The sequence below is a fragment of the Centroberyx affinis genome, unplaced genomic scaffold, assembly GCF_046629955.1.
Source record: "Centroberyx affinis isolate AG114_WGS23_722 - 3 ecotype Tasmania unplaced genomic scaffold, CSIRO-AGI_Caff_v1 ptg001571l_1, whole genome shotgun sequence".
Classification (NCBI taxonomy): Eukaryota; Metazoa; Chordata; class Actinopteri; order Beryciformes; family Berycidae; genus Centroberyx; species Centroberyx affinis.
The window spans coordinates 74,024-88,658 of NW_027280022.1; the positions used below are offsets into that span (position 1 = coordinate 74,024).

The 14,635-nt window shown below is 40.6% G+C and overlaps 1 protein-coding gene across 1 annotated transcript; it reads left to right on the plus strand.

Moving 5' to 3' along the window:
- The first annotated feature begins 448 nt into the window (after positions 1–448).
- Positions 449–13,909, plus strand: LOC139650906 (MAGUK p55 subfamily member 3-like). The gene is made up of 19 exons (XM_071527699.1): positions 449–485; positions 2,336–2,454; positions 3,039–3,116; positions 3,315–3,395; positions 4,170–4,307; positions 5,626–5,707; positions 6,291–6,376; positions 6,490–6,564; positions 6,753–6,949; positions 7,260–7,324; positions 8,268–8,285; positions 8,815–8,856; positions 10,329–10,394; positions 10,717–10,875; positions 11,471–11,551; positions 12,047–12,140; positions 12,521–12,629; positions 13,174–13,293; positions 13,730–13,909. The coding sequence occupies exons 1-19, from the start codon at positions 449–451 to the stop codon at positions 13,907–13,909; spliced, it is 1,827 nt and encodes a 608-aa protein (XP_071383800.1).
- The last annotated feature ends 726 nt before the right edge of the window (positions 13,910–14,635 follow it).

Here is a 14,635-nt window from a genome sequence, read left to right on the forward strand (position 1 = left end):
GCTCCATCAGAGGCACAGAAATCTGATTTTTATGGTGTGGATCTGATTTCCATGGCATAATAACAATAATAATCTCTATGCCAAAAAGGCTTGATTTACCCAGGCAGAAAAGATGTAAATTATAACTCTTTGATCTTCTCATGACTGTTTGAACCCATATGGAAAATCATTTCTCTTCGTTTAGATACCCATGAGAAATATCAATTACAGTAGCCTATGTGTCTCAGTGGGTTTAACTCTATACTGCACACAAAAAGCACTGTTATTTTTGCAAGCCTTTATAGAGTGTATGGAATCAAAGTGCAAGCATTTTCATTCCCTGTTGTGTGTCTGATTTGACAGCTTGGTCGTAGCTGAGGCCGGGAGGAGGAGCGGGAGGAGAGGAGTCACCCTCTTTATTTCCCTTCCTCTCCTGTTCATCCCATCTGGCCCCTCCAGTCTCCTCTAAATGATTGAAGCCATGCCCATCGTGTCCGCAAGCACAGGTACAGTCATGCTCTCTGATGTATTATATATGTTTCGGATACATAATGCATGTGCTAATACATCAATCATGCATAATTGATGCTTTAACTTTGGGTTTTTGTGTATGATCGGTAAGGAATGTTTATACTGTGAATGAAAAAACACACTCTGAGTTCATATGTATCCCACTGCCATGTGTACCATACAGTGAGATAAAAATAACAAGTTCAAAGATGACAACAGTGAGCTTACTGCAAGTTTTTATGTGGGATAGACCATCATTTTTTAAAGTTGGCTTGGACCAGCAAACTGACATCGAAGCAACCTAGAATCAATGTTGGTTTAATGTTAGTTTCACTGAATTAACACTGCAACCTGATATGATTCACCATCTTGTTGCTTATTGATTTGACACTGATGCAACATTGAAAACAGACACAAAAATCAACATATTTTGGATTGGATTGGATCATTGAAATCTAATACTAATGCAGCATTTGTTTGCCAACTTTGAAAATGGACTGAAAACAGACACAAAACATCATTGAACACAATTCAATGATCTTTTTTGGTTGATCTTACACTGAATCAATCCTGCTTTATGTACAGCTTTATCTATTTTTTATGGTGACATGCCAGCAGAACACCAGCCATGCCAGCAGAACACCACCATTCAGCTCTTCTTAGTCTGGAAAGTCAAGGCTAAGTGGTGCTGCAACTGACATGATTTTTGATAAGAAAAATACTTTCAACAGGACATGGACTCAAAAATTGTATTAGGAAGTCAAATTCACAAAAGTACACAAAATACACAAAATTCAGTGGACACACAAATACATTGAAGTTATTTATAAACAAACAAACAAATAATGAAATCCTTTCCTCAGGCTGAAGTGTTGGGTTCAGCTGCTCTGAGTTTTCCTTCTCACCATGTTTGTTGTCTGAAAACATCTGAAAAACAAACCCAACCAGAGAGAGAAAGGACCATTTTTCCATTCTCAGTTGTATAATAGGAATAACATAAGCAACTTAACAAGCAACTGTCACAAAAATGTGTAAATTGTCACTAGCGCTGATTGAGAAATGGCTTGTTAGTATCAGTATTCAGTTTTCATTTTTGGCTGTAACTCTGTGCATCTGTTACGATATATTCCCATTTGTGTGTGTGTGTGTGTGTGTGTGTGTGTGTGTGTGTGACTGCACTTCTAGACAGGCGGAAATTAGAGAGCAAATTACTCTAACAAACAAATGCAACCATATGCCTTTTAAATGGGAAATGTTTTGAATTTCTGGAAGGTTTCAGGCTTTTATTTTGACAGTAACAGATGGATTTTGTTTCTGTTGGGCCTGGCGAGGCTTGGACTTGAATCAGACCTGAACAAACCTTGATGATATACTGACTTATCTCTTTGTCACAAGTGCAGTTGCATACCAAAACTTGATCTATCTATCTAACATTTCCAGATCGAAGAAGAAGAAGAAGTAAAAAATAATACATGTGCAGTATTTTACAGTATATTCTTTGCACTGTCAGTGTCCAACCCTTCTCTACACCACATAGAATCAACAGTTTGCCAAAATTATTCACACCAAATGCATTTGACTGAAATATTTTCCTATATTACCATATAAGCTGTTGGAGCTCACATAAAACAATTGTGAATGTAAACACAAATAATATACTCAGCATGTACTCACTTAGCCGTTTCTTAACTTCAACCTTTAAATCACTTGCAAAGGAGTGGCAAAAATGTTGTCCTGGTGAGATCATATATTGGCACATTTCATATACATATATAGTTTGAGTGTGTTAAACAGGTGATTTATGGATTATTGTTGCAGACAAATGGATTGTTTTGTGTGATTGCAGGGCTGCATGAGACTCTGGCTCTGCTCACCTCTCAGCTCCACCCTGATGCCAACCATAAAGAGGACCTGGTCTTCCTCAAAGATGTCTTCAGCGAGAAAAGCCTCAGTTACCTCATGAAGGTACAGCAGCTTTGTTTGAATAGTTTGATAACTTGTGTGAGCTGGTGGCTAGACTGTGATATGAAAATCCTCAGTACCAAAGAGTGCCGGAGTCCAGCAAAGATTAAGTCTTTTTGAATCCACTGTCTAAGGAGGGTGATACATTAGACAAGTTTAAGGGAAATGTAGGTGGGTAATATTCCTCAGTACTGGCAGTTAAGTGAGCCACGCCAATGGGCGAAACATCTATTCACATACTGTATTTCCTTGCAAAAAATTGTTTTTCCCAAAAAGCAACTTGAAGGCACTTGGTAGACCACAAACCTCCACCAATGCTGAACAATTCTCCAACTTGCAAAAGTAGCCTCCTTAATGGTTTATGTTTGGTTATGGTTTGTCTTGACTCTTTTGAGATATCTTGCAAACCAACAGACAAACGGGCAGCAGTGAAAACAAAACCTCCTGCCAACTTTGTTGGTGGAGGTAATAATGCTGAGTTGTGCGAAAAGTTGTGCTGTGCATCACCATCCTAACTGTGTGTGTGTGTGTGTGTGTGTGTGTGCATGTGCATTCATGTGTGCTTGCATATTTGTGTTATGTCCCAGATCCATGAGAAACTGAAGCAGTATGAGAAACAGAGTCCGACTCCAGTTCTACACAGTGCCTCCTGTCTGGCAGAGGATGTAAGTGCAACAAACCTTTCAACAGATTGTATTATTTCAATATCAAAACAAATATAAATATTAAATATGATCATACGAGAAAAAAAATAAAAAATAATATATATATTTTTTTAATATTGATTTTTCCTTTATTGGAAGAAGTGGTACAGCATAGACACAGCTATAAATATTTTTATTAATGGTTTTCTGAATCGCCAGCTGGCAGAAGAGCTTCAGAGTGGAGTGATGGAGGATGATGAGCGGGAACTGCTGCTCCTGCTGAGCACTCCTCACCTCAAGGTACACACGTACGCACACACACACACACACACACACACACACACACACACACACACACACACACAGACCCCCTCTCTTAGGGCAACATATTGAATACTCACACACAAGCTGACAAATGCTTGCCAATGCCGTTTCCCTTTCTACCCGCACACACACTGATCTCTTGAACATCGGAGCCTCTCACTCCTTTTCTGAACCTTCTTATTTTCCCTCTAAGATGATGATCATCCATTACATAATACCAGCCTTGGCGCTGCTGCCTGTAACCCTGCCCCGCCCCTCAGACGCAGACATTCCTGCCTAATCACACTTATCAAGTGATTATGTTCAATTTATTGGCTTTGTGGGGAGTGGGAAGGGAAGTCAGCTTGTGACACTTACACAGCAATTTCTTAAATGGGAGCGCTCATTTGCAAAAGTACCCAGCGGGGATGTTCTCTCTCTCTCTCTGTGTCACTCTCTCTGCCTTTTCTTTCACTTCTCTGCATCTCAGTCTTTTTCTGCTTTTTGACCCCCCTTCCCCTTCCCATGGCTTTCTTCTGGTGTCTAATGCTATTCATTTTTCTTGCTCTCTTTCTGTCTTTTGTCTGTGCTTGGTCCTGTTTCTCTCTCAGACTCTGACACTGACCGTTCTTACTGCATTTTCCATCTCAGTGTTCAGTGTCTTCACATGCCAAGTCAGTCAGCCTCTTAAATCGTATCTGCGTGTGTGTGTGTGTGTGTGTGTGTGTGTGTGTATGTGTGTGTGTGTGTGTGCATGTGTGTCCTCTGCAGGCCGTGCTGTCAGCTCATGACACGGTGGCCCAGAAGAACTTTGACCCGGTGCTGCCGCCACTGCCGGAGGAGCTGGACGACGACCTGGAGGAGGAGTCGGTGAAGATCGTCCGCCTGGTGAAGAACAAGGAGCCCTTGGTGAGAACTGGCATCACACCTGAGGAAAACCAGTTAATCCCTCGACCAACTGGGAAAATAACTAACTAACGCTCTCCCCTCCTCGACAACTACTGTTGCTGCGCCCTCAAGCGAGGCTTTTAACCCCATTTGCTTCAATAGAGCTGCTTTGAGGCCAACTAGGATACCAGGTGTGAATGCATGTAACTGTGTCATCGTGAAGCAGGGTGATGCTAAAATAAGAGCATCCATGCTCAGCAAAAACCCCTCGAGCAAAGGACAAAAAATAAATTTGCAGTTATCAAGAAACAATTGCTGAGTGGGACCAGAGAGGAAAAGTAAAGACCTGTTTCCTCTTTCACACATATGTTAAAATTTCCATTTTCTCACTTTGATTGCAAGCTCTAATTTATTTTTCTGAATTCTTACAATATAGAAAAGCATAATAACTTTTATATATTTGGATGATGCTATTGGGAAACAAATGCAAAGCCATTAAAATCACCTCAAGTTCAACCACTGAAATACTAGCTATTGGAATGAAACTTTCAAATGGTCATGCAGTTGTTTTACAACAGCAGCAAAAAACATATGTTAAAAGGCAAAATATCTGCTATATATCTTATTAAAAGTACAGTTAGAACCGAGTGATAGAATGGGAGCTTTAAAAGCTTAATGCCATTGATACAACCTCCTGTTTTATCCTTCAAATTCCTTTCACAACCTCTCTGAAAAACACAAGTGTTTGATTTATCTCATCTTGCAAGTGATACTGCCGCTTTTGAGTCTGCTGAACTGTCAATCACACCACATGGAGATCAAATATTTTAAACCTTATTCAAATATATGGAATGTCTGGACTCAAACCTTTTAAGGATTTGGTAAAAGAAATCTTCTCTGTAAATAATCACCGGTTGATGCTGGAGCACAACAACAATAGCTGAAATGGGAGAGGAACAGACAACAAATTGATGGAGAGCAAACCAGTGTAGAAAAACACTGATTAAAAGTAGGAAAGTGGGTTGCACAGCTGTTGCTACGATACAGAAATATGAAATTTAATCACAAAATTTCAACAGCATAGCAGCCTTTGTCAGGGGGGAAAAAAAACATAGCTCAAGAGGATCAAGTATCAAAAACCCCTGTCATACAGAGATTTGGCATACTTTATAAATTGTTCCTTATCTTTCAATTCTGTTTACATTGAGCTGCAAAAGCCACCAACCTGAACACTTGGAGCAGGTGGCAGCCACAAACAGTCTGCCAGAGGATTGTGTTAGTGGACTGAAGGTTAGGTATGAACTAAAAAGCCGGTTTATTGGTTGGTGTCTTCCACCAGGGAGCGACTATTCGAAGAGACGAGGTGACAGGCGCTGTGATCGTGGCCAGAATCATGAGGGGAGGAGCAGCTGACCGCAGCGGTGAGAGCAACAACACCTACACACATTACACACTGCATACATACACACACACACACTCTCATGTCAAATATATAGAAACAAATTAAGAATAACCTGGCTCATCACCCAGCTATCCAATTAAACATCACATTATTTGACAAAGGGCCTTAAGCCATTTCTCTGACTCCTAACTCCTAAAATGAATTAATCTCTGCTCTAAGATATTGAATGGGAACAGAGAAAATGCCCTTCCCACCACACCAGACTTTCTTATCAATACTGATATACTGATAGAGAAGAGAGGAGATTACGTTGTTGTGTGACCCCACTAAAATGGAAGTAGTTCAACACAACTGTCAACGGAGATGAAATCCTTGAGATTAGTGCCATGAGATTGCATCTTGGGAGATTACAAACAGGGGTTTGCTCGTGCCCGTTGCCATGACGATATCATGGACTTTATGGCGACGCAAAATTATGTCTGTTTTGTTCACATCTGGGGCTTATATTTGGAAAATACTCTCAAAATACTCTTGTTGGCATTACACATACTGGGATATTCATTTGTGTGTGTGTGTGTGTGTGTGTGTGTGTGTGTTTCCAGGTCTGGTGCATGTGGGGGATGAGCTTCGAGAGGTCAATGGAAATCTGATAATACACAAAAGGCCAGATGAAATTAGTCAGATTCTGGTAAAAGAAGCATTTACATCTATTGAATTGCAATGTAGTATCAAACTGGTTCAGATACTGTGTGATTATTCACTGATGACTAGTTGATGGTGGATGATGATGTTTTTGACCAGTCCCAGTCACAAGGCTCCATCACCCTCAAAATCATCCCAGCCGTCGGAGAAGATGACAGACTGAAGGAAAGCAGGGTGAGTTCTCCAACATGAAAAGGGAAAAAGGATTGTATTTAATTCTTGATGTTTTGAATAATTTTCCAAATTAAATCTCTGGTATTGGTTCTAATGGGTGTCTTGCACCTTTACCAACTGTAGATCTCTCATCATGAACAGCAGGATTTATCTCTTAATAGTTATTGGAGTTACTGTATCTGCTTCAGGTCTACCTTCGGGCTCTGTTCGACTACATGCCCTTCGAGGACAAGGCCACGCCCTGCCAGGAGGCGGGACTTCCTTTCAAGAGGGGGGACATCCTCCAGGTGGTGAGCCAGGACGACGCCACCTGGTGGCAGGCCAAGAGAGTGGGAGACTGTAACCTGCGCGCCGCACTCATCCCCTCCACACAGTTCCAGGAGAGGTAGCCAGGCCTATCCACTTTCAAGAAGAATGTGTCAATAATAAATTTGCCAATAATAAGGACGACTTAAGAATCTAAGAATTATTACAGACAACAAGCTTAGAAATTGCGTTTTAAAAAGTGTGATACTCAGTTGTAATAAAGCATTTTGTCATGATGCATTTAGTCGCAGACATGATACCCAGGTTGACAGGCACATGATTGGATTTCTCAGTTGTAACATCAAGACTCGCAGACACATTTAGAGTGTTTTCCCAAACAAATCCAAAATAATAAATTCTCTTTTATCTTTTCATTCATTTTTTTCCAGGCGCCTGAGGTACAGGATGAAAATGGGCTCCTTCCCTACTGCAGTGTCCCCTAAAACTCCCACATGTAAGTTTATTTTACCTTGGCATGTTAGTAAGGGATCTTCCCATCTTTACTTATCACAAATTGTACTCCATTATCTATAAGCATGGATGTACATGAAGCTGTTATTCTTGGATCTGTACCACTTGTATTGCACATCTAATCTAATCTAGCAAAGGAGACACAGAAAAAGAGATTACAAACAGAGAGCAGGGAATCTCAAATTAATCTCTAAAATACGTAATCCATCGTTTCATTCACTCATCCAATTGTGAGGTAAAATGAAAACAAAGTGGTTGGGCAAACAAAGTGTGGCAGCCGAGCCGACCGTCTCCTTGTATCTGCCTGCTTAAAGTGACCTTTTACTATTCGATAATCTGCCCATGAAGAGATTTGTGGATTCTGCATATCTGCCTGATGACAGTATTGTTCTATACCTTTCTCTGTGTAGATGCTGAGATGCATAAAAAAAAAGAAAGATGAAATACTTGTTGAAGTAGTTCCTCTAGATACTAGCATTTGGGGGGAAGGCTGAAAATGTTTTGTTCATTAAATTGCATTTGGCTTATATTTGTTTGAAGATGAATTTTAGTCAACACTGAGTTACACTGAATGCACAAAATATTAGGGACACTTTCTCTTTTCATGAAGTACATGGAGGTGAATCCAGGTAAAAGCCATTATCCCTTATTGATTTCCCTTATTAAATCTATAAAGACCCCAAAGGAGGAGATGTAGATAAAAAGAAGCAGATTAGTTAGAGAAGGATTTTTAAGCTTTGGGACATCTGAGATGTGGATTGAGCAAAAGGGGCTGCAACTCGATATCAGGAAGCCGTCCCTTATATTTTGTACATTCAGTGTATAATACTTCATAATCTTCTACACCCACAGGACAGCACCATGTTTGTAATATTCTGTCACTCTCTACAGTGATACTCTGTCATTCCTTGCATTGCTAACCTCAGATGATCGGGCTGACAGAGGTAGGTGGACTGATGGAAAGGGAAAACAAAGCTCTTATCCCAACACAGCATGCACTAACAATGTGTTTTAATGGTCAGAATTTCTCAGTGAAATTCTATTCTCACACTTTATTTGGATAGTCCAATGATGATACTCAACTATTTATCAAGTGACGATAATGTGTCACTAAAAAGTCGATTCAAGTGATACTCTACATCTACTTTTTGCCACTTTGCAACACTGGACTATCCAAATAAACTGTTAACAATTCACACCCCACCATAGATTCACACACTATCTGAATGGTGTCAGTGGAACTTTTCCCCACAATTAACCCTTTGTTGACTTTAATCGCCTTTGTGGCCACAGCCCCCCATCTGACCCTCACTGTTGCTGCACTTACCTGTTGTGTTCTAACATCAAAGCCCTCTAACCTCAAATCCGCGACTGCCAGACTGCTCAGCGTCCGACCTACCTCTCCTCCCTCCCTCCCTCCCTCCCTCCCTCCTCCTCTTACCCTATCTTCTCTTCTTGCTTGCCGCCCTACAGAAGACTGTGACAGTGAGGGCACTCTGAATGGACAGGACATAGGTGAGGAGGCATGACGAATGAGAAATTTAGGAATCACCTCTGCACTGCATCTCCGCTAACCTACGCACTAAACCATCCCTTGTTTTTTTAACATTAACAAGCTATTCCTTTTAGGGGTGGGGTTGTAGTGGATTAAGAGGATAAACCTTCTTGTTTTGTCCTGCTTTGTTTTATCAGTTTTGTTTGGATTTCATTTTGGACAGTGGGAGACTAGTGTCAGCTGAACAACTCCAATTAATCGTTCACACTTTGAAACATCAAGGGTTATTTCGTTAATAGTTAAAACAACACCAGATGCATTTACCAGATGTAACCTGACTCAGCAGCTGTTAAAAGTAGATGGAAAACCACACAGTGAAAAGAGAGGTAGACTGTTCACCTGTCCAGTGGGTGACGTTGTCTTCGTAGTCCAGTGATCAGTCTCGCCAGTTTGTTGGACAGGCTTCCTGGCTGCTCTTAACACTGTGACCGTGCTTCTGTGGGTTTTGTGTGACATGTTGTGGCTCAAAGCATTTCTCTAGGCCATTTTTGACTTGGACCATATTTCCCTGTCTTTTCCCATCATACTGATCGATTCTGACCAAAATCTCGTCAACTGTTTCACTATAGAGCTATTTGCGTGGCTCTCCAATACCTCAAAAGCATCCAAAGCATGTTTTTGTCAGTACATTGATTGCTTGTTCAGTCATGTCGGTAAAGGATGTAAATGAAAATGATCTGAAGTCATGCCTTTCTCATACAATTTTGAGCACTTCCTTGTTTACTCTTTGCCAGCCAGCTGCTGGTGCTTTACTGTCTACATGCGCCGCTGTGTAAAGTAGGGCAAAATAAATAGTGAAAGTTGTCAAGTCATGGATAAACTTAAAATTAAATCAACATGTCTCATTACAGAGTGAGCATCAATATTTGAGGGCCATGTACCCTGGCAAGGAATTAGTAAGTAGTTCTATAGTGAAGCAAGTTTGAATTGATCGGTATGATGGAAATTGGTTGGAAAATAGCGTCCAAGTTGAAAATGGCCGGAGTTATGCTTTAACGGTTGCTAATTCTTCTACATTTTTAAATTGAGATCAGTTTGAAATAGTCAGGAATTGCTCATGAAAATAGTTAAAAATGTAATGGCATCGTTGGTGATGTGTTATGGGTGTTTTTACCCCCTATCACTGTATAGAAAAGCTCAGCACTCTTTGCACTATATCTACGGGTCTGTGTGTTTCCAGCAGGCTCTTGTGCAAAATGCTACAGCCACTGAGCTTCTCACAAGGTCTTCATGGCACCTCATGGCAGCTCATTTATGTTTCATTATGCTTCACAAATGACCTGTCTTCATGCTACATGCTACAGGTTCTTTGTTTTTGGCAAAGAGGTTCTTGCATCGGTAGACACAGCATGCATGGCTTCCAAGCTCACCTGCTTCTATGCTGTTGATGAGATATGAGCTGGTTGAATAAATGGTCTAATACGAGCTGTAGTCTCTCCCAAGAGTAAGGCAGCCCCTGCCTTCTGTGGTCATGCTTTCTCATGGGATTTTTACTCAGGTACACTTACTGATTTCTACTGGTGTTGTTCAGTGTGTCGTTGTTGTTTGGTGTGGCTTTTTGTCTGCAATGACGTTGATCAGGATTTGAATTTTAATCAGGGAGGCCAAGATATAACCTGTGATTTAAAAGTGAGGGCATTTTCAGTTGTTTGTTTCTCGAACTTGTAACTTTAGTTAGCTACTTTTCAGTTCCAACTTCAAGGTTTCAAAGTGGCAGTGTGGGTGTCAGGTATCAGCAGTAGACTTTTCAGAGAGTTTGTTTTGTGTGTGGATCTGTGTCTGTCCATCTCACCTGTCTGTCTGTCTGTGTTTGACCACAGCTGGCCTGCGCAGAAGTTTCCGCCTCAAGAAAGATCGGCAGAGTTCACCGGGAGAACCTCGCACTCCGGACGCCAACCAGACAGACTTTCTGATTTATGAGGAAGTAACACAATATCTGCCACGCCGTGGTGAGAGGCCCCGCCTCATAGTATTGATAGGTAGGTCCATTACGGCTTTAAAGAGACTATGCTTTTAATTTTAAAACATCAGTTTGGTATTTGCTATTAAAGCTACACCTGGCAAGATTAATATGTAAAAATACACCCATCTTGTCAGCTTAAATCACAAAATGGGGCTGCAATAGAGAAGAGAATCCCATCCCTTCTAATTGAGACCCAGTAGATTCGCCCTATTTGCCCAAATTAAATTCTATGCAGAATGCCATAAAACTAGTAAAAATTTGGCTTTTTTCACATCTGGCTTCTACAAGACTTCTTACCAGAGAGATTTCTCGGGGAGTGTAAATGTTCAGAGTCTGGCTTCAACTCTATCTTTGGCCTGACAATCTGGATTAAAATCTAGGCTTTAGTGTGAAATCTCTGGAGCTAGTGGGCCAGAGCTAGAAGGTTCTGCCTGTTTACACGACTATCTCCAGTTAGAAGTTGCTGAATAGCCAGATGTGGTGTGGAAAAAGACCACAGAGCCTAGACTCAGTAGTGGTAGTAGTACTAGTTTTTTAGGAGAGACCTCCACCTGCATACATATTTGTTTCTTGCGTAACTGTGTATTCTGTGACTGTCTGTCTGGCCCCAGGTTCCCTCGGGGCTCGCGTCACTGAGCTCAAACAGAAGGTGATCACTGAGAACCCTCGGCGTTACGGTGTGGCCGTGCCTCGTGAGTCCTTTCTTTACATTTCCTGCTGCTTATTTCATTACCTTGTACTTCTCTATCATATGCTGTCATTGTAGGGACGCAGGCTGCAGACATTATTATCCCCTCTGGGTCTGAGCATCAGTAATGTAAATGTAAATATCATCTCTTACACACCCACACCAACATGAACACACTAGCTACGGTATGGCAATATATGCACCGATCTTGACCTTTTCTGCTTTTCACCAGAAACAAGTATAGAGTAGATGTGTCACTCATGATTGCACATGGCTTGTAAGCATATCCTTGATGATTTGCTGTTTGGGAGTGGGAAAGACCGTATTGCACACAATGCCTACAAGGCGATTCCTTTGCCCAAAGTTCAGCATTCACTTTGCACAGCATTCATGCCAGGGGACAAAGTAACAAACAAACATCCTCAACTCCTATGATCCAATTAAAATACATCAAAACATTCAGTTATTAATTTTTTTCTTTCCTTGGTGCGGCCCACAGACACCACTCGATCCAGGAAGAGCCACGAGAGAGAGGGAGTGGAGTACCACTTCATTACTAAAGCAGCCTTCGAGGCAGACATCCAGAATAACAGGCGAGTGCTCAGACTGGATATTATAGTGGTGATCAAGCCATAAAATGCATCAAATAGTTCACTTTTTATTTAACAATGATTCAGAAATATAATGAGCACAAGAATGTGGCCTATCAATGAGGATTAATTGAAGCCTTCAGTAAAAAAGGCCTGTTTTGAAATTGTTGGAGCAGTTGAACTTGACTTTAGTCAACCCATATCACTTGAATTATGAATGTTAAACATCACTTTCATAGCCAAGTCCATAACCTTTACTGTTAACCTCTACACTCAAATAACCTATAGCCTACTTAATGATATTGAAAAAAATCACTCATCTGAAAAGTTAAAGCAGGTTTTTACAGTTCTTCTTCTGAACTATTCATGATGTATTTCTGCAGGTTTATCGAGTATGGGGAGTATAAGGACAACCTGTACGGCACCAGTCTGGAGTCCATCCACAGTATTTTAGATCGAAACAAAGTGTGTCTGGTGGATGTACAGCCAGAGGTTAGTATCATAATCAGCTGAGGGGCGCTTTTAATCCCACTGTCTAGACTCGAGAGTAAAGGGGATTTTTCTACCAGGGCAAAAGCACAATAGGCAAAAATTCAACAAAGTGTCATCTTTTTAAATAACCAATTTTACTCACTTGCTTTTAATTGTTTTTTTTTTCCCCCACTTTTTATTTGTTGTTTATGTTCATTTCATGTATTTTTTATTTTTAACCACTTTTCTTTTGAATGTCTTTCCCATTTTTATTCCGTTCTCATATATTTTACTATTTTTTTTATAGATTATTGTAAAGCACTTTATAAACTCTTTTTTTTTATAAGTAGTAAATTAAGTATTATCATCATCATCGACAGTTTAGTTCCACAGTACATACTGATACACTTGGTTCAAATACAACAGGACTTCATACAGTGCAAACAGTAGACTGTACATTTCACATTACATGTATCCCTAAAAATACGTTGTATTTTGTAGCATGTGCTGTTCTGCCTGGTTGGTGGTTTGGGTTATTAATGATGGGTTTTCTCCTCACCTTCAGGCGTTGAAGACTCTACGCACCGCTGAGTACAAGCCATATGTTATCTTCGTGAGACCTCGGATCCATAATAGTCAATGCAAAAAGCTTGGCTCATCCTCATCACTTAGTGTAGGGATCACGGTGAGTTGCATAAGAAAACTGCCCACACCAAAATTGTCCGTCTTGGCAAATATGAACACACACAATACAGAATGTCTTGTTTGTGCAGTATTTGCTATGCACCTGCTAGTTAATGGTGCTAATTATTTAAACCATTATTGGCTTTATATTCACACAGACCTTGCACAAATACTAGTAATTTGAAATATTTGTTGTACATACTCTAAATTGTCATCAATTCATAAATATCTCTCTACTCCAAAATTAGATACTGGATCAATGTACTTAAGACTCAATTAACTTAAGACTTTTCACAAGCAGTTACACCCACACATTTTCCCAAACTCGTTATCAATTCACATACAAATAATTCCCATCAGTGCATACACTCTGGACAGTGTAGTAGCATCTAAAACACTGCTCTAAATCAACATCCCTCCCTCCTGCTGCTGACTAGGAGGAGGACCTGCAGGAGATGATGCAGTCGGCGGAGCGGGTGGACGAGCGCTACGGCCATTGGGTGGACTACATCCTGGTGAAGGAGGACCCAGTCAGTGCCTTAGCAGAGCTCCAGGCCGTGCTGCAGAGGGTGGAGGTTGAGTCCCATTGGGTGCCTGTGTGTTGGGTCAGGACCTAGCCCGGTCATTTACTTGAGCTCAATTGGTTCAAGTTGTAAAGGCATACTGCTATGGAGCGCAGTGTGAGGACAGATAAAACTGTGGGGATCCTCTGGAGGTTCTGATGGTTTGGGTGATCCAGTGTTCACTGCCATAGTATACAACCATCCCACCAATACAGGTGTGTGTGTGTGTGTGTTATATTTGGAGTGGAGTCAGTACCATAAAAGAACACTGATTTGCACTGACTGAGGTTTGAGAGCCGCATTTTCATCCATCTGAATATCAGGCAAGCTTGTCCATTTTAGACTGTTCAGTGTGAAATGAGTGGGGTAGTTACACAGATGATGTGCTGAAGTAAATATATCTAAACTGTACAAATCATAATTGGCAGTGTAACGGCTCTGAAAGGGCATGTAGTACATGCATGCAGGACAAAGGTCCTAAAACTAACTTAGTCTAAGAGTTGTACTCAGTATGGCAAATAATTTAAAATATCCAGTATATTGTATCATCTATAATGGAACAGTAAAGTGCCATATCAAATAATATGTAAAACTCACGATAGATCTAATCAGAAAATGAAACTGAATAACTGTTCATATCTGTTCATGCTGGAGACTGTGCTTATGTTTATATTACCAAAACATGAATTCTGGCAATGACAAAATTCCCTTGAATAAAGAGAAAGTGAGAAATGTTCACATTTTGAATTTCTCTTCTATCTGCTGGTGCTGTCATTTTGC

Coding starts and splice junctions, on each gene's coding strand:
- LOC139650906 (XM_071527699.1), top strand. CDS start 449: ATGATTGAAGCCATGCCCATCGTGTCCGCAAGCACAG. Junction 8,857..10,328: donor TCTGAATGGACAGGACATAG/GTGAGGAGGCAT, acceptor TACGAGCTGTAG/TCTCTCCCAAGAGTAAGGCA. Junction 10,395..10,716: donor CTCATGGGATTTTTACTCAG/GTACACTTACTG, acceptor GTTTGACCACAG/CTGGCCTGCGCAGAAGTTTC.